At 37.5% G+C, this 26,026-nt stretch overlaps 1 protein-coding gene across 1 annotated transcript in view; it reads right to left on the bottom strand.

Annotated features, from left to right (window-relative positions):
- The window catches only part of DDX60 (DExD/H-box helicase 60), a 103,576-nt gene that overhangs the window by 25,040 nt on the left and 52,510 nt on the right, over positions 1–26,026 (bottom strand). Inside the window, exons 22-30 of the mRNA XM_025385416.1 lie at positions 25,909–26,018; positions 21,022–21,126; positions 20,356–20,484; positions 19,224–19,348; positions 14,271–14,429; positions 10,952–11,099; positions 9,364–9,516; positions 6,585–6,689; positions 4,830–5,030 (exon numbers count right to left, since the gene is read on the bottom strand). Of these exons, the coding sequence (XP_025241201.1) occupies positions 4,830–5,030; positions 6,585–6,689; positions 9,364–9,516; positions 10,952–11,099; positions 14,271–14,429; positions 19,224–19,348; positions 20,356–20,484; positions 21,022–21,126; positions 25,909–26,018 (1,235 nt within the window). The remainder of the gene's footprint in view (positions 1–4,829; positions 5,031–6,584; positions 6,690–9,363; positions 9,517–10,951; positions 11,100–14,270; positions 14,430–19,223; positions 19,349–20,355; positions 20,485–21,021; positions 21,127–25,908; positions 26,019–26,026) is intronic.

Here is a 26,026-nt window from a genome sequence, read left to right on the forward strand (position 1 = left end):
ACTTTTGTTATGTTTTAGCAAAAAGACAGGCAGCATTTTGCCTCTGCCTGAGAGATTTATGGAACTTTGAACTTGAGAGAGATGATTTAGGATATCTTGCAGAAGAAATTTCTAAGCAGCAAGGCATTCAAGAGGTGACATCGGTGCTGTTAAAGGCATTCAATTTTATAAGGGAAGCAGAACATAAAAGTTCAGAAAATTTGCACCCTGACAATGCAATAGAAATGAAAATCCCATTTTCTGAAGAGAAATTCAAGCTGGCTGCAGAAATTTGCACAGGTAATGAATGGGTAGCCAAACATTAATCACCAAGATAATGGGATGTCTCCAGGGCATTTCAGAGACCTTTGTGGCAGTCCCTTTCATCACAGGCCCAGAGATTTAGGGGAAAAAAAATGGTTTCCTGGGCCAGGCCCAGGGTTCCTCTGCTGTGTACAGTCTAGGGACCTGGTGGCTTGCATCCCAGCTGCTCCAGCTATGACTAAAAGGGGCCAAGGTATAGCTCAGGGTATTGCTTCAGAGAGCGGAAGCCCCAAGCCTTGGCAGCTTACACATGGTGTTGAGCATGAGAATGCACAGAAGTCAAGAACTGAGGTATGGGAATCTCTGCCTTGACTTCAGATGATGTATGGAAATGCCTGGATGTCCAGGCAGAAGTTTGCTGCAGGGATGGGGCCCTGGTGGAGAACCTCTGCTAGGGCAGTGCAAAGGGAAAATATGGGGTTAGAGAACCCACAGAGTCCCTACTGGGGCACCACCTATTGGAGCTGTGACCCCCACCCTCCAGACCCCAGAATGACAGATCCACTGACAGCTTGTGCCATAAGCCTAGAAAAGCCACAGATATTCAATGCCAGTCCATGAAGGCAGCCAGGAGGGGCACTATACCATGCAAAGCCATAGGAGTGAAGCTGCCCAAGGCCATGGGAGCCCACCTCTCACATCAGTGTGACCTGGATGTGAGACATGGAGTCAAAGGATACCATTTTCAAGCTTTAAGATTTGACTTTCCCATTGGATTTTGAACTTGCTTGGGGCCTGTGGTGCCTTTGATTTGGCCAGTTTCTCCCATTTGGAATGGCTGTATGTACCCAATGCCTGTACCCTCACTGTATCTAGGAAGTAACTAACTTGCTTTTGATTTTACTGGCTCATAGGTAAAAGGCACTTGCCTTGTCTCAGATGAGACTTTGGACTGTGGAGTTTTTAGTTAATGCTGAAATGAGTTAATACTCTGGGAGGCTGTTGGAAAGGCATGATTGGTTTTGAAATGTGAGGATATGAGATTTGGGAGGGACCAGGGGTGAAATTATATGATTTGGCTGTGTCCTCACCCAAATCCCATCTTACATTGTAACTCCCACAATTCCCATGTGTAATGAGAGGAAACTGGTGGGAGGTAATTAAAACATGGGGGCGGGTCTTTCCCATGCTGTTCTCATGATAGTGAATAACTATCATGAGATCTGATGCTTTTAAAAAGAGGAGTTCCCTTGCACAAGCTCTCTCTCTCTTTGCCTGCTGCCATCCATTATAAAACATGACTTGCTCCTCCTTGACTTCTGAAATGATTGTGAGGCCTCCCCAACCATGTGGAACTGTAACTCTGTTAAACCTCTTTCTTTTGTAAATTGCCCAGTCTTGGGTATGTCTTTATCAGCAGCATGAACATGGAATAATATAATGATGAAAATGCCCAAAGCAATTGCAACAAAAGCAAAAATTGATAAATGGGATCAAATTACACTAAAGAGTTTCTGCACAGCAAAAGAAACAATCATCAGAGAAAACTAACAGCCTATAGAATGGGAGAAAATTATCCACTCAACAAAGGTCTAATGTCCAAAGTCTACAAGGAACTTAAACAAATTTATAAGAAAAAAACAAACAACTCCATTAGATAGTGGGCAAAGGACATGAATGGACACTTCTCAAAAAAAGACATACATGCAGCCAACATATGAAAAAAACTCAAGATCACCACTCATTGGAGAAACGCAAATCAAAACCACAATGAGATACCACCTCGCACTAATCAGAATGGCAATTATTAAAAAGTCAAGAAACAATAGATGCTGGTGAGGTTGCAGAGAAATAGGAATGCTTTTACACCGTTGCTGGGAGTGTAAATCAGTTCAACTGCACTGTGGAAGACAGTGTGGAGATTCCTCAAAGAACTAGAGGTAGAAATACCATTTGACCCAGCAATTCCATTACTGGGTATATGCCCAAAGGAATATAAATCATTCCATTATAAAGATATATGCACACATATGTTCACTGCAACACTATTCACAATAGCAAAGACATGGAATCACCCCAAATGCCCATCAACAATAGACTGGATAAAGAAACTGTGGTACACCACAGAATACTACACAGCCATAAAAAGGAATGAGATCATGTACTTTGTTGGGACATGGATGGAGCTGGAAGCCATCATCCTCAGAAAACAAATGCAGAAACAGAAAACCAAACACCACATGTTCTCACTTATAAGTAGGAGGTGAACTATGAGAACACAAGGACCCAGGGAGGGGAACAACACATACCAGGGCCTGTTGGGGCAGGGAGAGGGAGAGCATCAGGAAAAACAGCTAATGCATGCTAGGCTTAACACTTTGGAGGTGGGTTGATAGGTGCAGCGAACCACCATGGCACATGTTTACATAACAAACCTGCACATTCTGCACATGTGACTCAGAACTTAAAATACAATAAAATAAGAAGATGGAAAAAAAGGAAAAATTATTTGTCATCCTTAATGGATGCCAAATGATATGACTTCTTTGAGACAAGGCACTACAGTCTATGGTATAGAGACAATATAAATTGACATTGAAAAATACATGATTATGATATAAAAGAGTGATGGATAGAGTAGTAAAGAATTTCAGGGGCCAGGTGCAGTGGCTCACACCTGTAATCCCAGTACTTTGGGAGGCAAAGGTGGGTGGATCACAAGGTCAGGAGATCGACACCATCCTGGCCAACATGGTGAAACCCCATCTCTACTAAAACACAAAAAATTAGCCAGGTGTGGTGGTGCACACCTGTAGTCTGAGCTACTCAAGAAGCTGAGGCAGGGGAATTGCTTGAACCCGGGAGGCAGAGGTTGCAATGAGCTGAGATCGCGCCACTGCACTCCAGCCTGGCGACAGAGCAAGACTTTATCTCAAAAAAAAAAAAAAAAAAAAAAGAATTTCAGAAAAACAAAAGTCCAGTAGTAGCAGAATTAAAACCCACATTTGCACTTCAGGCCATCAGATATGGAAGATAAGTTTCATGTTTTCTCATAAAGAAAAAAACAGGAATGAAGAACAGAAAAGTGGGTTTCAATTTAAAAATTATAGCTTTTCCTGAAAAAAACCACTGAACAATTAACAGAAGCAAATAACAAAGATACAATTCAAGGATCTCTTCCTCATTTGAAAAATACCTGAGCATTGCATAACAATATGAACATACTTAATACTACTGAACTGTACATTTAAAATGGTTAAAGATGGCAAATTTTATGTGCATTTCACCACAATAAATAAAAACCTGAGCACAAAGATTGAAAGTTCTCATATAATAACTAAAACATCAATTTTTAAAGGATCCATAAATCCAGAAAATCCTAGGAAATAAAACATTTGAAATAGAATAAAGCAAAAGATTCATATAATTGCATATACAGAAAAAAATATCAAGTTAACTGCAAGAGACAGAAACTGCCATGGTTCCTCTATGTAAAACATTAAATGCCAGAAGGCAATGGAAACAATCTTAGCTTGATTTGATGAATGAAGACAATAATATTCTATGAATATTATGCCCACTTTTAAGAGTCCCATATGTGAGAAGTTTACACGTAGGTCTTCTCAAACATGCAAGGCAAAGAAAATGAACCACCCTGATAACCTTTAAAAAAAAAAAATAAGAAACCTTATTAGAAGATGCACTCCTCTTTAGAGACAGGTAAAAATGAAGAACTCAAGAATGGGGAAATTTTGGTCTTAAAAATAATGTGTGACTGTCCTGTAAGATCAGCCAACTCATCAAAAGAATTCTAGAAGAATCCTAACTTCAGAAAACAGTATCTGATTTACCTTGGCATGCTAATCACCACACAAAAACAGAAAGAACAGGCATCACTAACAATGCGTCTCCATAAAGACGAGAATCAAATTACATAATCATGAATTTTAAATCTGTCATTGAGAGATTGGCTACAAAATTTTTATCTGGGCAACATACATCAGGCAACGTTTACAACCATATTTTGAAGTTCAGTTACATACAATGTTATCAGTGTTTAAAAATCAAATACACACCCATGCCTAGAAAACTGACCGAAAAAAATGATAATGTGAATGTCTTTGGGAGTGAAACAGGGGCATTTTTTTCTTATTTCAACATTCTACATTTCCCAAGTATTCCTAAGTTTGAGTTACTTTTTTATGAAACACTTATTACAAAATCATAAAAATAAATTTTTCTTTTCTTTCTAAATTGTAGAAAGGAATCTATTAATTGCCTAGAGCTTTTTAAATCCATAGCCAGCACTTAACTACTATAGGACACTGCATTTCACACTTGAAAATAGTAATCCTGAGTGATTTTCAGTGCTCATCAAGCCACAAATTCCATGTCTGATGGTGGAAGCAAACCAAACTGTTATTCTCCCTAGCTATCCCCAATTCTATACTATTCAAGACATTGCAAAACATTAAAGGACTGATGAAACTCAAGGGTGATTGCTACAGACTTCTAAAAGAACAGCAGAGGTGATTAGAGCCAGGCCAGTGATGAAGACTGAACTCAGGCAGGGTCCAGCACGGTACCTTTGCCTTGGCATCCTCTGGATCATCTCCCTTGGAAGCCAGCAGCATGAGTCGCAGGACCAGGGTTATGCTGAGAGGGAACTGTCCTCTCAGCTCAGGAACATTGGATTTTATGAGTTTTCCTATTTTGGGGAATGGAATATCAAAGAAATATACATCTCCCATCAGGTCTTGACCTCTTCTTCCAGCACGGCCAGACATCTGAAAAGAGAACAGAATTACAATGTATAACTTCCCTAAATGCTTCTACTGCCACAGTGTAAGAATACTCTGGTTTGGAGTTTGGAAACTGTGCATATGTCTAACCGTTAAGGAACGGACACTAACATGCAACTACACAGTGCTTAGGAAATTTGCCATGACTGAGATAGATCTAAAAACTGAGACATTTGTCATCGTTATGTAAATATTTCAAGCCATTAATTGCAGTAGGCATTTGTATAATATATCCCAAAGAAATAATGATCTACTGAAGAAACAAACAACACCGGCAAAACAGTGATGTCAAAATCACTTACAGCTGAACTCTAATGTACCCATTTTCTCTCCCTGCCCATCTTCCCCATCTCTCATCCCTTTTCTGCCCTCTCTGACGCACAAGTGTGTTGAGTTACAAATCACAAAATAAAATATGTGCACAACCAGAATAAATACATGAGTGAAATAAAATTCAGAAATGCTACTTGTGAAAAAGCAAGTTATGAATAAAATCTTTACAGAGGTTACATTAACTCTTATTGATTAAGTGAATAGACTGTGCTAAGGCACTGGGAATATCTGTGCCCATACTGAAACAACCACAAAGTGGAAGATCCAGAATTCAGACCCTGACATTTCCATTCCTAAGTCCATCATCCCAAATATCAAACACCCTAGCTCCAGAGCCCAAAGTAGAAGATTCCCAAAAATGCATTAGAAAAATTCATTCAGAGTACAGCAGTAGCAATAGAACTAAAAAAGAGGGGTTGGTAACATGCTGGAAATTATATAAGGATGTTATATTGGGTAGGAACAAGGGCTATAAGGAGAACAAAAAGTGTTTAGAGATAAAGGGGGTAAGCACGTTGATAAAAACCTGAATGTGGGTGACATATCTAAATTTGAATCTGCTAGCAGAAATAGTTATCAAATGTCTCTGAGCAGGGAAATCATATGAAGATAAACCACATTATCTGCAGGATGTGGTAGAATAAACAGCATGGAGAATCAGGGAAATTGTACTAATAATACAAGGCTAAGAACGTATGAAGAAAGATGGTGGATACAGAAATTGCAAGGCAAAAATCAAATACTGCTATAGGAAAGTAATGAAGTGGGCGTGGTAATAGATTGAGTGTCAGGAGTAAAGCTGAGGGAAGCATTAAAGATAATTCTACAGTGCAAAATCTTGTGCACAGCAAATGATTGAGTAAAACTTTATCAAGCACCTTTGATGTCTATTTTCCATGCAAATCACTTATTTAATTCTTGCAAATGCTGCGGGAGAGTAATTATTACCCATATTTTGGAGATAGAAAATGAGAATCGGGCAGTTTAGATATCTCATCCAAGGTCACACATCTGGTTAATCACACAATCCCAAATGCAGGTGTTTTCAACTGTACCACAACTAAAACTGAAAGCCAGGCAAGGATGAATGCCCAGTTAGGCTACTGTGAATTGTGGTTATGTTTGTAAACTAAAGGTTCACTTTTTTTACTATACTATGGTCATATTTCAGCAATACAATAAGCAAGTTTATGCATTTTGAAATACCTGTCTATAATTCAAGGCATCCAGATAGACTGAGTTTTGAGCAAAAACCACAGACTTACAAGGCATGTTGATACCTAAAGCAAGTGTTCCAGTAGCTGTCACCACCTTGAAAGAGAATAAAACAATTACTTCATAAAATAGCATTTTAATAGAATGCAAGTATCTCCTGTCATAAAGTTGCTGAAAAACTCTTTGAACTTCAATGAAGCCACAATGGGAAAGCTAGAGAAACTAGACACATTGGTATTCTTGCTATTTCACAAACACCACAAGTATTCCCAAATGCGCTGTTTGCTTTGCACAGAATATTCTTCTCCAAATATTCATTTGTCTGGCTTCTTCAGCTGTCCGCTCAAATGTCATAGAGGAATCTGTAGCCCACCACATCCAAAATAACCACCCCTACCATCATTATCTATCTCTGTCTCACGTGATTTATCTTCATAGCATTAACGACTACCTCAATAACATTACTTGTTTGTTCACTTGTCTTATACCAGACTCCAAGCAAGATTCATTATTGTATCCGCAGCACCCATAAGAGTACCTGGCAACTGATAGGTGTTCAGTAATTTTTTTTTTTTTTTTTTTTTTTGAGACAGAGTTTCACTTTTGTCACCCAAGCTGGAGTGTGATGGCACGATCTCGGCTCACTGCGACCTCCACCTCCCAGGTTCAGGCGATTCTCCCGCCTCAACCTCCCAAGTAGCTGGGATTACAGGCACCCACCACTATGTTCGGCTAATTTTTGTATTTTTAGTAGAGATGGGGTTTCACCATGTTGGCTAGTTTGGTCTTGAACTCCCGACCTCAGTTGATCCACCCACCTTGGCCTCCCAAAATGCTGAGATTACAGGCGTGAGCCACTACACCTGGCCAGGTAAATATTTTTAAATGAATAACTAGACGAAAACTTTTTATGATAGGGAAATAATACTTTTACAAATCCACTTCTGGACAATTACCTATTTTGTCTACTAAAATTTGTTGAGATTATGCCTATGGAAATAACACACCTCAGTAATTTTTAAAAGTTGTCTTTTCCCCCCGAATTGTCATAATTGACCAGAAAAGGAGCAGGACAAACTTAAAAGTTTACTTAGATAATACTCTTTGCATATAATGCTGGGTATTTCTAATCATCTTCTCTTTTTTTTAATATTGATTGTCATACATGCTGTGGTTAGTATTAATGTTTATACAGAGTGATCTTCTTTAATTATTCTGTAACTGAAATCTATATATCTGGGAAATGCAACATATCATTTATTACCTGTTGTTCTCAAGTTTTTCTTGATAACAAAAATGTAGAAAATAATAATACATTTAGAAAATAACTAGAATAAATACCTTTTTAAAAAATGTTCTCTAGAGCAAAGCTGTTACTATTTTCATAGTACTTTCGTGGAGTGATCTCATTAACCTATTAGTAATTGAGCAACTACTATTTAACAGGTACTATTTAAACTATTTGATATGCTGATCAAAATAGGTGTGTCTCTCTTCTGTCAATTGATAATCATGTAGAAAATATTGTATGTGGTGATTAGCCTTTAAAATAAATATATAATTTGTTATTAGTTAAGAGAAAAGCGTAGCAAAGTTGTTAATGCTCCATCTTAGGTTGTTTTTCAGGTAATAGGATTGTTAACTATGATGTCAGATTTTCCTCAACATTTAGTTTAAAAGATGCTACCTAGAGTAGCAGAAACAATCTCAATCTCTTTGTCTTTCTCTCTCTCTCTTTTGTGAATGTCATATATGTCATACAAAATTTAATATGAATAATTTTTAAAATCCAGTCTATTTTTGAATATTACTAAAGATCCAAATTTACAAGCAAACTATATAAAGCTCCTTTGTGAATTTATCCAGAAAATCCCTGTGCATTGTCACAGGACACACTGGACAAAACATAACAAGGGTCCAGTCTGAAAGTTATTTTAGTCTTCCTTTTGTCCATTATCACTGATAGGAGAGAGAACATAGATATATTTCACGGTAGAAATATTTGCCAAAGTATTTGTCTAAGAAATATTTTTATTCTAATGAAAAAGAAATAAACTAGGCCTGGTGGAGTGGCTCACACCTATAATCCCAGCACTTTGGGAGGCTGAGGCGGGAGGATCACCTGAGGTCGGGAGTTTGAGACCAGCCTGACTAACATGGAGAAACTCCATCTCTACTAAAAACACAAAATTAGCCGGGCATGGTGGTACATGCCTGTAATCCCAGCTACTCAGGAGGTTCAAAAACAAACAAACAAAAAGAGATAAACTGAGTAGTGCATTTCAATCCCCTCTTCAATTAAATAAGACAGAGGATATGCAGTCTTATCATGACTTTTTTTTTTTTTTTTTTTTTAAAAAAGACAAAGTCTTGTTCTTGTCCCCCAGGCTGGAGTGTGATGGCATGATCTCGGCTCACTGCAACCTCTGCCTCCCAGGTTCAAGCGATTCTCCTTCCTCAACCTCCTGAGTAGCTGGGATTACAGGCACCTGCCACCACGCCCGGCTAATTTTTGTATTTTTAGTAGAGGCAGGTTTCACCATGTTGGCCAGGCTGGTCTTGAACTTCTGACCTCGGGTGATCTGCCCGCCTTGGCCTCCCAAAGTGCTAGGATTATAGGTATGACCCATTGTGCCCGGCCAACTTATTTTTTTAAAAGACAATTACATGAGAAAAAAAGAAAAATGGTGGTTGTATTCTTTACTTTTCCTGAACATTCAGCTTGAAACAGTCACAATTTCAATTTTTAGAATAAAGAACATTTACCTACCCTAAGAAATCCTTTCCTAAAGAGGATTTCAACTAATTGTTTTTCTTTGAAACTCATAGCACTGTGATGATATCCAATACCCCTTTCTGCCAAGGCTTTCAATTCTTCACCTTTTCTTTCAAATTTTACTCGACCAAATACCTTCTGCAAAGTCTAAAAGAAGCAAGACATTTAGGGATTATGATTTAATTTTAATTATAATTAAAAATGTCTAAATGAAAATAACAGGCATACTATGTAATAATTTGGCTAAATGAGGCAACTATTTGAAATTGACTCTACATGAATACAAAGAACATTTTATGGCAGCAACAGTAACTACAAGAAAAATCTTCCCACTTCTTTGGACAGACTATCTTAACCTCTCTTACTCCACTTCTGGGGCAGAAAATTTTGACAAAGTAGCAGATGAAACACCCAGCAGCGGTGAGTGCATGACTGCTCTTGCCTGAGGGTTATCAGTTGGCTATTGGAGCCTTAGGAGTTTTCCCCAACACAGAGACTTCTCCAAGAAGGCAGAGTAGGTTCCTTACCCTACGTGGTCCGGAAATGCCTACTTCCCATTGAAACTGAGCACAAATGGCCTTAAAAATACCCAGGTCTTAAAGAAGAAATACAGTTGTGTCCAGAGATAGATGGACAAAGATAAACACTGCTTATCTTTGTGGGACAAAGAGGGACAAAAAAAAAGCTTCGAAAAGCAAAAGGCTGGTTAGTGGTTACTTCAATTATGTATTCACTCATACAACAGAATATCAAGGATTCATTAAAATGATGATCTAAATACATGGTTATAAAAAATAAGACACCATGAAGCTTACAAAAGAAGGTGCACAATAGAATGAATATGTGTGTGTGTATACGTATATGTATATACACACACACAAAATGTATGTAAGTTTGTATGTGTATAGTCACAGGGAAATGAGATAAAAGGTTGGTCTGGAAGGGCAGTGAGTACTTATGAGTGATGACATTGCTTTTATTATTACTAATATGTACCTTCAAATTTGTTTACCATAAGCATGAGTAATTTGCATTTTAAAAGGTTTCTGCATACCAGTTTTAGATATTCCAATGCCTCTTTGGTGTTTTGGCTATAATGTAAAAAGCCCCTGATTTTGAGAAATTCTGTGAATATTATTTAAAGTGTATTGGACCACATGCACCCAAATTTTCAAATGAAGCATATGAAATTGAAGTCTAGAATTCAGCCTGTGGAAACAATGTAATAGAAAGAAATAATGAAATGGTAGACATTTTCAGAGGTGAACTGTTAACAAGCAAGAAATAATCTACAAATCCTAAGTCTCCTCCACAGGTATCCTCATCTCAGTGTGTGCTACTAGGGAATTTGACCTAGGAGACTCCTCCACAAACGCTGGCTTAGACTATAATGTCCTTTTTTGGATATGCACTGCAAAGCCTTCAAGACTGATATGTAGCTAAAGGAGATTTCTCCTTTGGTAGGGATTGTATTAATTATGTATTATATTATGCATATATCTTATCAAACATTGTCTACAACTAAGAAGCTATGGCTGACAAATGAAATAGTCTGGAGAACGGTCACGTTGTAAGTGCTGACCTCGGTGTCCACTGCTTTTTGATCAGCATATGTGCAGTCCTGTGGGATTTCTAGGTTCTTCTCTAGACACTTCAGCAGATTATCATGTTCAGCCTCATGTATTAGGCTTTGATCCACATTTCTGTTTTTTTTCTGGCTCTTTTCATCTCTGTTCATAAAAATAAAATTTTAATTAATGAAATTGTAAATAATGAATGAAGTAATTAATTGATTTGGCCACCAGAGGATGCCCAAGACTTCCCAAATCAGTCTTCTCACCCAGACTTCCACTGCTGTGCATCTTTATTTTTCTTATTTTATTTTATTTTCGAGATGGAGTCTTTCTCTGTCACCCAGGCTGGAGTGCAATGGTGTGATGTTGGCTCACTGCAACCTCCACTTCTTGGGTTCAAGCAATTCTCCTGCCTCAGCCTCCTGAGTAGCTTGGATTGCAGGTGTCCACCACTGCACCTGGCTAATTTTTGTATCTTCAGTAGAGACGGGGTTTCACCATGTTGGCCAGGCTGGTCTTGAACTCCTGACCTCGTGGTCTGCCTGCCTCGGCCTCCCAAAAAGTGCTGGGATTACAGGTGTGAGCCACTGTGCCCGGCCTGCTGTGCATCTTTAATAACTCAGTCTTCCTCTAATTTCCTTCCTCTTCAGCCTCTGGATGTTATGATCCACCATGAGAAAATTCTATCACATATTGATATTTTCTGGGATGTTCCCTTTCCTTCTGGCTGTAGTCTTGCCATACCCGGTTCTCCTGAGATAACTCTGTTTCTCCTTGCTAAAGTGATGATCATTTTTTCTTCCTTGGCCTTCATGACCCTAGGCTCGGAGGTAAGGCAGGCGTTCTCCTTGCTCCACATTGCCAATTCTAGTCCTTCTCCTTCCCTCCTTGTAGTGGATGCTACAGCTGCTCTGAGTTTGGTTGCTAAGGCTCTCAGCTGCACCATTCCCTGGAGAATTGCTCTAAACTGACAGGGGCCTCCTGGAGATGCCTGGGCGGTGACAACCTCTCCTGGGGATGGGAAATAGCCCACACCCAAAGTCTGACTGATACGAAGTATAAAAATCAGCCCTCTTGACTCAAGGTGGGGCAATTCTCTGGTGCCCCAGCATTCCCAGTAGGGTTAGAATCAGGCTATCTTCTAGCAGAAGCCACATTTTCGCTTTTCTTCACCTTCCCTTTCTTGTTTCATTCATTTTCTTATAGGTCCCTCATGAGCACACATCTTCAATAAATCCCTTCCACAGACATCCTCATCTCAGCGTATGCTACTAGGGAATCTGACCTAGAAGACCCCTCCATAAACCCTGGCTTAGTCTATTGTATCATCATACTGTGTTGTCCATCCATCACCCCTCAATGTAACATGCACCCAAATCAATTACCACTTATTTGATTTTTTAAATTTTTCTCTTAACTGTGCATGGAAGAAAATTGTAAATATGAGAAGATGTGCTCACTTGTATTTCATCGTTATGTGTTAACTAACGTTACCCTTAACTCAGGGGAGAATGCCTTGACTATAGAAGGGCCTGGCCCTAAAATTTGCAGAGCATGTGGCAAAGCTCCACATATTATTGCCTCACTTTAAGTTTTTAGTCAAAGTAATAAACTGTTAAATGAAATAAATTCTATCCACCTACCTTGACAAATATAGCTCCATAATAACCTGGAATTCAAGGGTGAGAATGAGCTCTGGATGGGCACTTCTCCTTAGCTCCACTGGCCCCTTGCTTCATGGGAATGGATGCAGATGGAAGAGGCCAGAGTGGGACTATCTAAAGGCCCCCTCACCCCCAGTATGGTGATGAATAACACATTAAATCACACTTTATTTTTATAACTTGAATTGTTGGTCACTAATCTAACCTGAAATGTGGCTCCTGGTGCCCTCAGGAAAGGTTGTTGAGGATCAGTTGCTAAGAAGGCTTACACCTCCTATGCTACCCCTGGGTTTTCACCTCCCACACTTCTAAGGAAACAGAAAAATAGGTAGAGGAAATATAAGCAGAAGGTTCAGCAGCAAATTCTAGTTTGCTCTGGAATTTGGAAAACCTAAATCAGAGATGCTCTAAAAGTTGTTTCAACTTGGAGAGAAATATCTTTCATTCATTCAAATATATTCATGGAATAATATTACCGGCCAGGTAATGTGCTAAGCAATGAAGACATAAAAAGAAAAATACATGGTTCCTGTTGTAAAGGAACTTAAAATTTAGGAAAAAGAAATACATACAAACAACAATATATTACAATAATTGATCTACTAGCTATTGAAAGTGTAGAAGAACATAGGAGAGAGGGTAGAAAGACTAACTGCAGGAATCAGGGAAAGATTTGGAGATGAGATACCAAAAATTATGAGTACAAGCTTTGGGAGCAATCAGGAAGGAGGGCACTCAAGGCACACGGGTCAGTTCATGGAAAGGAAGAGGTAGAAAAGTAAGTCATGTGAGGAGAATCATAAATATTGAGTATTGATAGAGGAGAGTGGTAGGAAGTGAGACTGATAGAGTTAAGGCAAATACCAAAACATTTCGGCATAATGGTCAAGAAGTTTAGACTTCATCAGCTAAGCAAGGGTGAAGGAAGAACACTGAGCATGGGATAATTTAATCAATTCAAATGTGTGCAAGATCATTTGTTGACTAGATTGGAGAGTGGTGAACCTCAAGGCTCTGAAATCCAAAAAAAAAAAAAAGACCTCTGTGATCATCCAGGCAAGATATGAGGAGCTTCTAAGCCAGGAAGTTACTTAAGATGGAGAAGATCATAGAGAGGGGATAAACATTTTGGCCCTAGAGTTGACAGAATTAGACATTGAGAGCAAGAAAGAGAAGTCACATTAGCTAAGTCTTTCCAAGCATCAAATCAGTATTTCCATCCATTCTCAAGTTCTTTTTATGATCACTCATAAAACTGTGATGGTATATTAGTGAGACTTCTTTGTCATGACCAAAGACAAAGTGTGTAGTCTATATTTAAACCTTCTGAGGACTAAGTGACAGCCAGAGTTCATATTATGTGTCAAAGATGTGCTTATTGTGTAGGATGATTACGTCAGGTTATAAAATCTACCTAGGCTGACAGGCTGTGGTTCTACCTCTCCCAAGTCCTAAATGAGACTGATCGATGCAATTAAGGAATGAATGTACAATTATGGTCACTCATCTTTACCCCATTCTCTCACCCAAATGTACTCAATTTAGAAATAAGTCCAAGCAACAACTAGAACTTATTTATAGAACATATTCAATTTATGTTTCCTACTGGGATTTGGGGAGTATTTTAACCCTCTACTTGTCAATTTTTTAGTTAACTACTTACAAGATCTTTTGTTTCTCTATGGATTTTTTAACTTTTCGAAGTTTGTTAGCCATGACATGGGCTTCTTTATCAGCTTTGGGAGGCCTTTTTGTCTCCTGCTTTTTCTTTAGGGAAGTGCTCACATTTTTGGCTGCGTCTTCTACAGCTCCTAACTTGAACCTGGAAATAAAAAGAATGTGCGCCTTGAAAATAACATCATAAATACAATTCAAAATCATATTTCCATCTACTGCTATCATCCCCTGTTGGGTTTTTAATACCCACCTTTATAAATGTTATCCAGAATGTGCACATCAGGTGTTCCGAATCAGCCGACTCCTTATTAACCACCTTATAGTAAATAGTGTTGCCGGCCCTCCCCTTCTCTCTCCCCCGACCCCAGTCCCCTCACCCACTCCGCCACACAGGCATTACCCCTGGGACAATGCAATGAGAACTCGTGGAAATTTTCCCTCTAATAGCAGTCAAATATCCCATAAGCAAGGAACAGAGAACAATGGTTTTTCTCCATTTATCTCCATTTATATACAGAAGACAGATAGCTATCCCCATCACCACCCTTCTCTAAAAATGAGAAAAAAAAGATTAATCAAAAAAAAAATTGTTCTTTTGGTAGAAGGTGAGAACCTATGATACTTTCCAAAAGAAAAAACCCTAGGTGTTGCTGGACTTTGCAATGCAGAAATGTCTCTAAGCTCTGGGCTTTATAGTTCTTTAAATGTACCTAGGAATATAGTGATCCATACTTCCTGGCACCCTGGGGTTTAATCCAGCAACCTGGTCTAGGTTGTACACAGTTGGCCTTCTCAGATCTGAGCAATTAGCTACAAATTGGTAAAGACATTTATAGACAAATGGCTACAGATCAAATTCTCCTGATACATGAAGAGTAAAATGTTTCTAGAGGAAGTAAAGGCAAACATTTCCTATGTTTATTCCACATGCATTTCCCTGTGTCAGGAAGCTAGGGCTTTTTACAGGAGCACTGAAAAGCCCAGGGAGGTCTTATTTCCCCATTGTTTCTTGGTGGCAAAATGCTGTGGCTGCAAGTAGCCAATAGCTATTGTCACTATACTAACCATAGCTTATAGCTTATTATAGCAAGTCATAGGTCTGGTTTGTATAATAAAGCTTTTTAAATCTATGCTGTGAAGCAAAGGGCCTTTCTAAAGTTTTTATAGAGCGAACATCAAAAGGAAATGTGTTTAGCTAGTGAACAGTACATAAACTGGCACACTGGTGAAGTAAGAATTTTAAAAGTGACAGTCTATGCCACATGACAAGAAATTTCATATAGTAGACAATAAAATAATAATAGCAGTAAACATTTAAGTTATATACAGCTGACCGAGCATGGTGGCTCACGGCTGTAATCTCAGCACTTTGGGAGGCTGAGGCAGGTGGATCACCTGAAGTCAAGGGTTCAAGACCAGCCTGGACAACACGGTGACACAGAATACAAAAATTAGTCGGGCGTGGTGGCACATGCTTGTAATCCCAGCTCGGGAGGCTGAGGCAGGAGAATTGGTTGAACCTGGGAGGTGGAGGTTGCAGTGAGCTGAGATTGCACCACTGAACTCCAGCCCTGGGTGACAGAGTGAAACTCCATCCCCCTTAAAAAAAATTATATACAGTTGTCGGCATTATTCTCAGTGACTTCAGTATATTAACTCATTTAGTACTCACAACAATCATATGAAGAAGGCACTATTAATATCTCTATTAATATCCTTATTTCCAGATGAAAAAAATTGAGACACAAAAAGATTAAGTGGCCTGCCCAAGAACCCACGGCTTATATGTGGCAGAGTCTGGCCTGCAGGCCTCTGTTCTCAAACCCTGTTTTTAACTGACATATGTTGCTTCTCTTTTTACATTAACGGGCCTAGGAATTACTGGGGCCTAGGAATATATTACTTTTTAAAATAGTGTCACTTTCATCATAGTACTTCATTTAAAAAAAAAAAAACTCTTGGAAATAAAGTTCAAAGATCACTTGGAAATAATGTTGCCTCTTAAATCTCTCGGATAACCTACATATTATGTCAATCAAAACAAAACCAAAGAAAAAATATCTCCAAATATGTTGACTATATTTAGAATTAGAAATGAGAATTATAACCCAAGATACACAGCTATGGCAAGCCATACATGTGTCTGAAGGGACAAAGATAAAAGGAAGCTTGTATTGGCAAAAGGTAAAGTTTACATAAGCTGCTTAGAAACATAGTTCATTGGTGTTAGAGACGCAAAACCAGAGCTGGCATCAATTTATCGGTGGAAATGCCATTACTGGGTGGTGTTCTTTCAAGGGCATCTTATCTGAATTGCTGTAGCCCTAAAGAAAGAACTGCCTGTGGGATTATTTTAGAAAGTCCTTGAGACAGCTTATCTCAGACATACAAGCATGAACACCCCGCCTTCATGCTCTCTCAGCTCTAGTCTGTTTGGATCTGACAAAAAGGGATCATCCTGGTATCGCAACTTTTACGAGAATGAATGCGGCCTAGAGATTAGACCTTATTCAATAACATTTTTGTAGCACTGTGCTAAGTGCTTTCATAACTTAGGTTTATTTAATTCTCACCCCAATCCAATGCATTATTACTGTGATCATCTCATTTTGCAAATAAGGAAATTAAGGCTTAAAGTCATTAAGTAGCTGTCCAGAAATAACACAGTTCATGGGCGCAGAGGCGGGATCCAAGTTTGGGCCTGGCCATGAAGTGTGTGCCCTTAAGCACACACTGCCATTGCCATCAAACACTGAATATGCTCCATGTATTTTTTTTTTAAGAGATCAGACTGCAGAAGGCTTAAGGGTACATTACTATTCGAAAAGCTCCTAGAGGTAAAACTTGAGCCCAGACAAATCCTCAGATCTCTTGATGATCTGGGGCTACTTAGCACTAAATCAAATTGTGTAAGACCAAGGATGTTCACAGTTTATTCTGTAGAGAATTCAAGAGTCATGTAAACATGCCAAGCTTCAATTCTTCAAGTAGAATTAAACTTTTGATGTTTTGTGAAATATTTTAGTTTTAAAATATTTTAAGTATGTGAAGGATTTTGGAACATGCTACTCCCAAAATATACCACTCTGGCATATTAACTATTTTGAGTTGAAAGCACTAGAAAAAACAGCAGGGTCAAGAAGATCACTCTGATCTTCTTTCTTTTTCTTAAAAGTAGCAGATTAAACGCCCATCAAAAATGATTTTATACCAGAAGGAGAGTAACACTCCTATCTTCAAAGATGGGAACTTGAAGCCAAGGGAAATCTATACTAACAAACCTTGTTAAACTAACTCTTACCTTCCTAGTCACATCTGTACCCAAGTTACCCTAGCCTACGCCCCTTTACTTTGTCACATTTTTCACAATTTACCACTCTTTGTCCAATTCACTATGTAAGTGTCCAACTCTAACTGCATCTTTGGGTCTTCATCTCCTTATGAAGCCTTCTGCACCATATAAAACATACTACATACATGTGCATGCTTTTCTATTGATTTGTCTTGTATCAGCTTAATTCTCAAGCCCAGGTTAAAAAGCCTAAGGTGGTAGAAGTAAAATTTTGCCTCCCTTATATTTGTATGAAGGTATGAATAATAAACAGCTATTTTTCAGTTTCTGTTTTGTAGTGAGGCTTTCAGAAATATCCCAGAGGTACAGAATTACTTTTGTTTCTAATTACGACCTATAGCCACACTTGAAAGTGAGACAGGTGAGCTTTGTAAATCTTTGGCAGTGCAGAAATGTATTTTCCTTATCCCAACAACAAAGATAAAAGGAGTAATATTATTGCAATCCCCCAAATTTCCAAACACAATCTTACATTCACCCATCATCGTAATTTCAGAAATATATCATCAATGATTCATTCCTATATGTCTGTTTACATGTCAGCAAGTTTCATTAAACTTTTCCGCCTAACCAAGACTCTGGATTTATTTACTTCAGCTTCCATGGCTTAAGTGTAGTTTGAAATTATCCAAAGTAAATAGAGTATTGTGTTCTAGTCCCAAACTATTTTATCAAAGTTAATCCAGGATCTAGTATGTTATCCATTTAATAAATTATACTTTGATATCCAATGAAATTGCACTATTTTGTTCAATTTTAAGCTATTTTATACTATATAAAATTTAGAAAGATATCAGCATATCTGGATCACAGTTCTCATTACTATAAATTAAATATAATAAAATACACTGTCAATAAGTAGTATATTGTGAAGATACTTTAGTTTTATGTGGGATACTTGTGCGCATACACATTCAATTTGTTTTGCAAAGACCCTAGGTATGCATTAAAAATTAACAAGGCTAAATAAAAAACAATAGTTTACAGTAGAAAGAAAACAAACATAGAGTAGCAAACTACATAAAGATGGTCATTCATAATAGCACAAACACAAATATAATAATTGAACTAGAAAGTTGTATTTTTAAACAAAACATATGCATTCAAATAACCAATGGGCCCCAGAAACAGTAATGAACACTGCACTACAATAGGAAAGTTTGTATAACTCCCCTCACCTTAAAACAGCGGTCCCCAACCTTTTTGGCACCAGGGACTGGTTTCATGGAAAACAACTTGGCGGTGGGTGGCGGTGGGAAAGTGGTACACAGGGACTGGTTGGGGGGGATGGTTTCGGGATGAAATTGCTCCACCTCAGATCACCAGACATTCGTTAGATTCTCATAAGGACTGTGCAACCTAGATCCCTCAGATGTGCAGTTCACAATAGGGTCGATCTGACCGGAAGTGGAGCTCAGGCAGCAGTGCTCGCTGGCCCACCACTCACCTTCTGCTCTGTGGCCCAGCTCCTAAGAGACCATGGGCTGGGCCGGTGACGGTCTGTGGCCCGAAAGCTGGGGACCCGTGCCTTAAAGGAATGAGTCTAATACAATTACAAGCAAAACCAAATTAAATGAAATAACTTACAAAAAAAATAATGCAGGTAACTTCTCCATTTTCCTTAGTTTTTCAACTAGAAGCGGAAACTTCGTGATCATGTTTTCTGGACTCAAATCTGCTTCAGGACTAAGATTCTGAAGTACCATTCTGGCCTGTAGCAGTGAACACAAAACAATTTTAAGTTCTGCATGAGAAAGAAATTACTACTTTTTGCTAAAATATTTTCTTAGTTGTCTAATATATGTTTTTGGGTTTTTTTTTAATAGTCCTATGAAACTACATTATAAAATTAGGCAAAGAACCATCAAAGAAACATACAAATCAATACACTAGAGAACAAAAAATTGGCAGTGATATATACACACACACACATATGCAATTTGACCTGCAATTTTTAAGGCGATACAAATCAGGAATAGAAGTTTTCAGCAAATGATGCTGGTTTCACTATGACAGGAGGGCAAGTGTGAATCAGTTTCTACATTATGTCAAAAAATCACATCCAAATATATTTTCAAGGTTTGTAAATGACAAAATAGCTAGAAGAAAATGTAACTCAATTATATTATGTTTTTGAATGGGAGTAGACTAAGGTATTACAGAACAAAAAATCCAATGAGAAAAGTCTAATATATGTCATTCCGCAATCTGCGCCAATAAATCAAATTTCAAAATATGAATACCATCAACTTATTAAAACAAATATCTGTAACTTATATAATTCCAGGAAAAGTTTCAATACCCAAATACTTCCTACAACTTGAAATAATAATAAGAAAAGAACAGTAAACTCCAAGTCAAAAAAGAAAGAGGAGTAAAACATTCTTCTCGGAAACTATTACTGTGAGTTCAGTCTCTCTACTGTTAAAGGATCAACAATATCATCTCTTTGGATAGAGAACCTTCTGTTCTTATCTGCTATGCCATTTAGAAGAAACCAGTAGCCTCTGGCACGTGGTTCAGAAGACACTGAGGATAAGACAAAGACCAGTTTACTTTCTCTTTTTATTCTTTCTCAGAATCACTAGACTTCGTGTTCAACTTAAAATTTGAAAATAAAAATTGAGGATTAAAAAAATCAGAAAATGGTATTAACTGAATGATATAACTCAAGAAAACAATATAAATATAGTTTGGCCAAAAAGTGTATGAAAATTACCTCCTCTATGTTGCCATTTTTAATCCAACTTGTTAATTCTGACTTTAGACTCTCTTCATATTTTCTAGCATCCATCTTTTTAATGACTAATTTATTGTTAAAATGAATGAAGTTTTCTGGGCACAGTTCCTTGAAAACAAATATTACAAAATTGGGTACAATCATGCAAGAAAATCCAAAAGTATTTCTCAATTATATACCTCTTTAACAGCCTTACAAGTTTCTTGAGCATAGAGAGGGTTAAACTTTTTATCTCCACATGGCTTCCAATGCATAACATTACTAGGATGGATGAGCTCTTCAGAAGAGAGGATACAAAGCAAAACAAAGTTAAAGATGAAAACAAATGGCAGCTGGGACTTAGAAGGGAAGCAAGTGTAATAAAAAGAAATATGAATCTAAGATGTAAAAAGATTGAAATATGATAGTGTTTGAGAAGTTGAAAAGATTAAAAAAAAGAAATATTCTCAGGAATTAAAATAAAATACAAGTTAAAACCCATTAAAAAACAAACAGATAATATTAGAAATATGAGAAGAAGCACTTTTATTTTAGGAAGAGTCAACTAATAATTTTAAAAGATTAGATGCAAGTGATTAGAAAGGGTGAGAGTTTGTCAATGTTATCATCCTCTATAATAGGATTAATTGCATCAGTATTATTTACCTGGGCCCGGGGCCAACTTTTCCAAATTTGAAACATGGCATCATATAGCTGGATGCTTTCTCGAGGTGAAAGGGTAAGATCAGGAGGGAATCCATACCTTTCAATCTGTTTAAAATAAAATTTAAATTCTTACTCTTTATTTTATTTTATGTCTTATCCTTTGCCTCTCAGTCACTATCATAACCCAAAGACACTGAAAGGCAAAAAACTAAAATGTTCAAATGCTGATAGGTGCTAAATGCTAACAAAACACTATCTACACAGGTCACTGAATCACTAAAGCGGGAAAAAAGCCAAAAGCCCACTAAAAATGTTTAATATTACTTCCTAAGACCTTTTCATTGTGCTAATTGAAATGACTTCATAATTGAAATCAGAGCAATGGGAAGCTGAAAGGTTTGTGGACTCAGTTTAGACAATACATAACCTCTACCTTACAGCTAACACCAAAACTGATGTAATTAAGAATGTGATTCTTTACTTTAAGTGTACCAAGCCAGGCTAAAACGGGAAAATCTTATTTGCTTATGTTTCAAGATAAGAACTGGGTCAACTTCAAGATAAAGGCTCTCAAACCACCTTCGAGACTCCAAGAAACTTCTCCCAAAGGTCACTGACAAGTCTGCTCTAAGTCTTCTTAATAATGTATGCCATTCATTTTTTCCACAAATGTTTTTAAGTGGAAATAAAAAATTCCTGTTCTCAAAAAGTTTCACTGTAGTATTTTCTACTGGTTTCAATCACTAGTGCTACAAATCATTTGCATGTAAAAACATATTCTCTGAGATGTTAACAGGAATGTAGTATAGACTGAATGTTTGTCTTCCCCCAAAACTTACACATTGAAACCAAATCCCCAATGTGATGGTATCTGGAGGCAAATCCTTTGGGAGATGATTAGGTAATGAAGGAAGAACCCTCATGAATGGGATTAATGCTGTTATCAAAGAGACCACAGAGATCTCCCCTGTACCTTCTGCCATATGAGGGCACGGCAAGAAGACAGCTATCTGTGAACCAGAAAGCAGGCCCTCACAAGACACCAAATCTCCCAGTGCCTAGACGTTGGACTTCCCAGCCTCCAGAATTCTGAAAAATAAATCTTTGTTTCTAAAGCCTCCCAATTTGTGATATTTTTGTTATAGAAGCCTGATGAATGGGCTAAGACAGTATTCTTCAAAAAAGAAAAAGGAGGGAGAAATGATATGTATTGTATCAAATAGGATTCTTTGGGATTTCTCACTGGAAATGTTAAATCTCAAAGAAGTAAATATAGCATGCAAATTTATCCAAAATAATTTGACAATAGGGCACTTGTTTTCGTAAATAGCTATTAATAGGTTTTAAAATTCAGGTTTCAAATTTCAAGGCTAAAAAAGCCACTCCAAACACAACACAGTTGAAACAAACTGGAGATGACGTTTGGTAGAATGGAAAGTACAGAAGAGTTTGAATCAGAAGATCTGGTTCTAATTGCACCTGTAAATGCTAGTTCCTCATCCATAATATAGGAATGAAAATACAATATTTTTACTTCCACCCTAAAGACTGCAGTGAGAGCAAACAAAATCAACGTATGTTCTTCAGACCTTTAAAACTATAGAACATAAAACAATTCCCGGAATCATCATTTAACATCTCAGTTGGAGCACTGAAAATAGCTAAATGCTAAGGACTATATTATGTCAACATACTAAATAGAACAAAACACCTATTATTTTGTAATGTTGGCATCTTGCTCTCTTGTTAGGTATTAGTTGAAAGTGGTTACTTACTCTACCTAACTAAAATAAAAACATACAATAAATCGAAGATTTATTATAATGTTAAAATATAAATCTTCTGTTTTTGGTTGCTAGAATGCTTATGAGTTCTTAAGTCTTTAGCCTTTTAGAGAGGTCTGAGTTTCCTCATTTCTAAAATGAAGGATAATTCTGCCCGTGACATAGATATTTTTATGAGAATTATATTAGATAACATATGTAACAGGCCTAGTAAAATGCCTGGCATATGATTAATGACACAGCCATCAATATGATTGATTAATTATCCCTTATAGTTCTTAATGTTTTAAATCAGTTTAACAGTCCTATGCCTAAATACTGGGGATTCAATTCAGTTGTTCTCCACTACATAGTGACTAATGATCCTGCAAAAGTTGAGTGAGTCTAGGCAGAAAATGAAGAGAAATAAAAGGTCATAGATTTGTACCATTCTTTATTTATAAACACAATAGTATTATACCATGATGCTATTTTTGTAAACCACATTGTCCCTAATGTCATAGGTGAGGGTAGGCATTGATCTATGCTGAGCAGAAAGAGATAGACAGCAGTTCTTTCAAGGACTTTCTGGGGCTGATAGCACTCCAGGAGTCAGCAGCTGTTCCTGTGTGGCATGAAAATTGGGCCAAAGGCCAAAGACACTGTCCTTAGCCAGAAACAAGCCATGTATGGATTGAAGGCGATCCCTCACCATGGTTGGATTCAGACCAGCTCACTCATCCTGCCCTACTCCTGAAATCATTTTTATACTACAACTATAGAGGAAAAGACCCAGGTGGATGACCCTTCTTATGTTGCCACAGTTTATTATGTTTTTTCTTGCCACTCCATTTTTTCCATATTAATCTGAAATGGACTACACAAGACCAGGAATTATTTACTCAGTTGAAAGGCCTCCTTGGTTTTTATCACTGCTACTTTAGGATATGTCCTATATAAACACATGCTATACACACAGCTGTCAAAATAGACTTACTAATACTTAAGTCTTTATGTTCATCCTGCATTCCTGCCACAAAAGTCTAGACATCTAAAGAAGACTCATACAACAGCTTGACCTTTGCAGAAGTCATCTGGGGTCACAGCACACTGTAGCAGTTCTATTGCTTTCCAGTTACTCCATTAATAGCTACTGAAAATAGACGAAAGGCACTTGGACCAAAATGACAATTTCAGCAAGTACTCCAAACCACTACATGCATTGCCGCTTAAAGATAACCTGCCTTGAACCATCCTACACAGAATAATTTTTAAATGCTATACTGTTTTTAAAATGCCAGGTAATGATGAAAATGTCAGATAACTCCTGGATATCTTAAAGGAAAGAAGGGAGGGAAGGAGGGAAGGAAGGAGGGAGGGAGGGAAGGAGGGAAGGGAAGGGAAGGGAAGGGGAGGGGAGGGGAGGGGAGGGGAAGGGAGGGAAGGGAGAAAGAAAAAAACATAGAATAAGGTGTCTTTTTTTTATATGTGGGTTATCATCCATATTCTAGGTTTGGGGTATGAGTTAAGTCACAAGAATATTGTCCATATTTTAGGTTCATTTAGAATTTGGATTGGGCCATTGACATACAAGAGATAAGTTTTCATAACAAAATTCTATTAGAAAATTACTATCAGCCAGCCAGCTTTTAGAAGCCAACTTGTTGGAGATTGCATCATGACCCCACCATTTACTTAATGAAAGAACACTGAATTAGTTCAGTTCTCTATGCCTCACTTTCCTCATTGTAAAGTGGGACTAGTATTAAGACATCTATCATAAGATTGTTGTCATGGTTAAGAGAGTTTAAAAACGCAGAATTTTTAGAACACGAAGTAAGTGTTCAATTTAGGTTGGCTGTTCTTATTTAACATACATGTAGTACCTTTTATATACATAGCAGTTTGTTAGGAAACGAAGGACATAAAATTTGCCTTCAAAGAGTTATTCTAGTAAGTAAAGACTATATGCATGTAAACGACTTAAGCAGTAAGCTCATCATGACTGGTGTCGTATTAGAAACACAGACAAGGTATTATGAAGAGAAGAAAGATTACATCTAGCTAAGAAAGTTAGAGAAGAATTCGGAAAAAGTTTCACATTAGAAGAATTATGGAAGATGAACAGGATCCGAACAACTGGTAGTTGGCATCTGGGTTGAAATATTCCAAGAGCAATACATAGCATAAGGGCTGCCAGGTAAGATATCCCTAGTGGATGAATGGAAAGGACGTTGGGGCCAGGTCATGGATGACCTCGGTTGTTAAGCTAAGGAGGTATGCATTTAGCTTTTTCCAAAAGAAAGCCAAAAGAGACTTGGAAAGATCAAAATTATCTTTAAAGAAAGTTGAGAGTTATGTTTAATTATATTCGTGTCAAATTATGTTGACTTTTGTGCTCTAAAAATTTTACATATTTTACCTTCTTTAATCATCACAACAATCTTATGATGGATGTCCTATTATGTTTAACATGACAGAATTTGGAATATATTTAAGGTTTTAGAAGGAAGACAAAACTATTGACTAATCATCACTTTGAAAGCCAAAGGAAGTTTAAATGGGCCATTTATGGGAGTAGGATGAGACAGGAAGAGAACTATGCAAGAAAAATTAAGAAATCTTTCCTCACTCACACCCCGGTGTCCCAGCTGAAATCCTCCTAAGACCTTCACCTTAGTGGCTCACCACCAAAAAAGCATGTCGTGATTGCTACGTTAGCAAGAATGTCTTTTATCTGATTTTTCTATGTACTAGGGATTGTCCACATATAATTGTATGGCTGCACTGTGAGAAGAATTAGTGTCAGAGGGGTAGACAGACAGACATGGGTGCTGAGAAGAAGAAAAATTGGCAAAGAAAACATCTGAGAATAAATAAAATTAGCTAAAAATTCAGGTTAAATTTGTAGTGGTTTTTAATCTTTGTGTATTCAGGCATTGTTGAAGAACCAATGAGAATTAGAAAGAATAGTCTTGTTATTTTTTAAATTAAGGTTAAAGTATCAGTTTCTATAATTCTGTAATTCTATAATTCTGATAAATATCAGTTAGGCAGCATTTATTTATAATACATACAAGTATTTTATATTACTCAGAACAAATATGGCTAAAATACTACTTACATGATCTGTGGTTAGTGCAGCACATGGGTGAAAATGATCAAAATGGATGTCATCATGTTTTATTGAACATACATGCTTCTCTAGATCATTGTACCTCTCTCCATAGAGCACTAAAAAT

The sequence above is a fragment of the Theropithecus gelada genome, chromosome 5, assembly GCF_003255815.1.
Source record: "Theropithecus gelada isolate Dixy chromosome 5, Tgel_1.0, whole genome shotgun sequence".
NCBI lineage: Eukaryota > Metazoa > Chordata > Mammalia > Primates > Cercopithecidae > Theropithecus > Theropithecus gelada.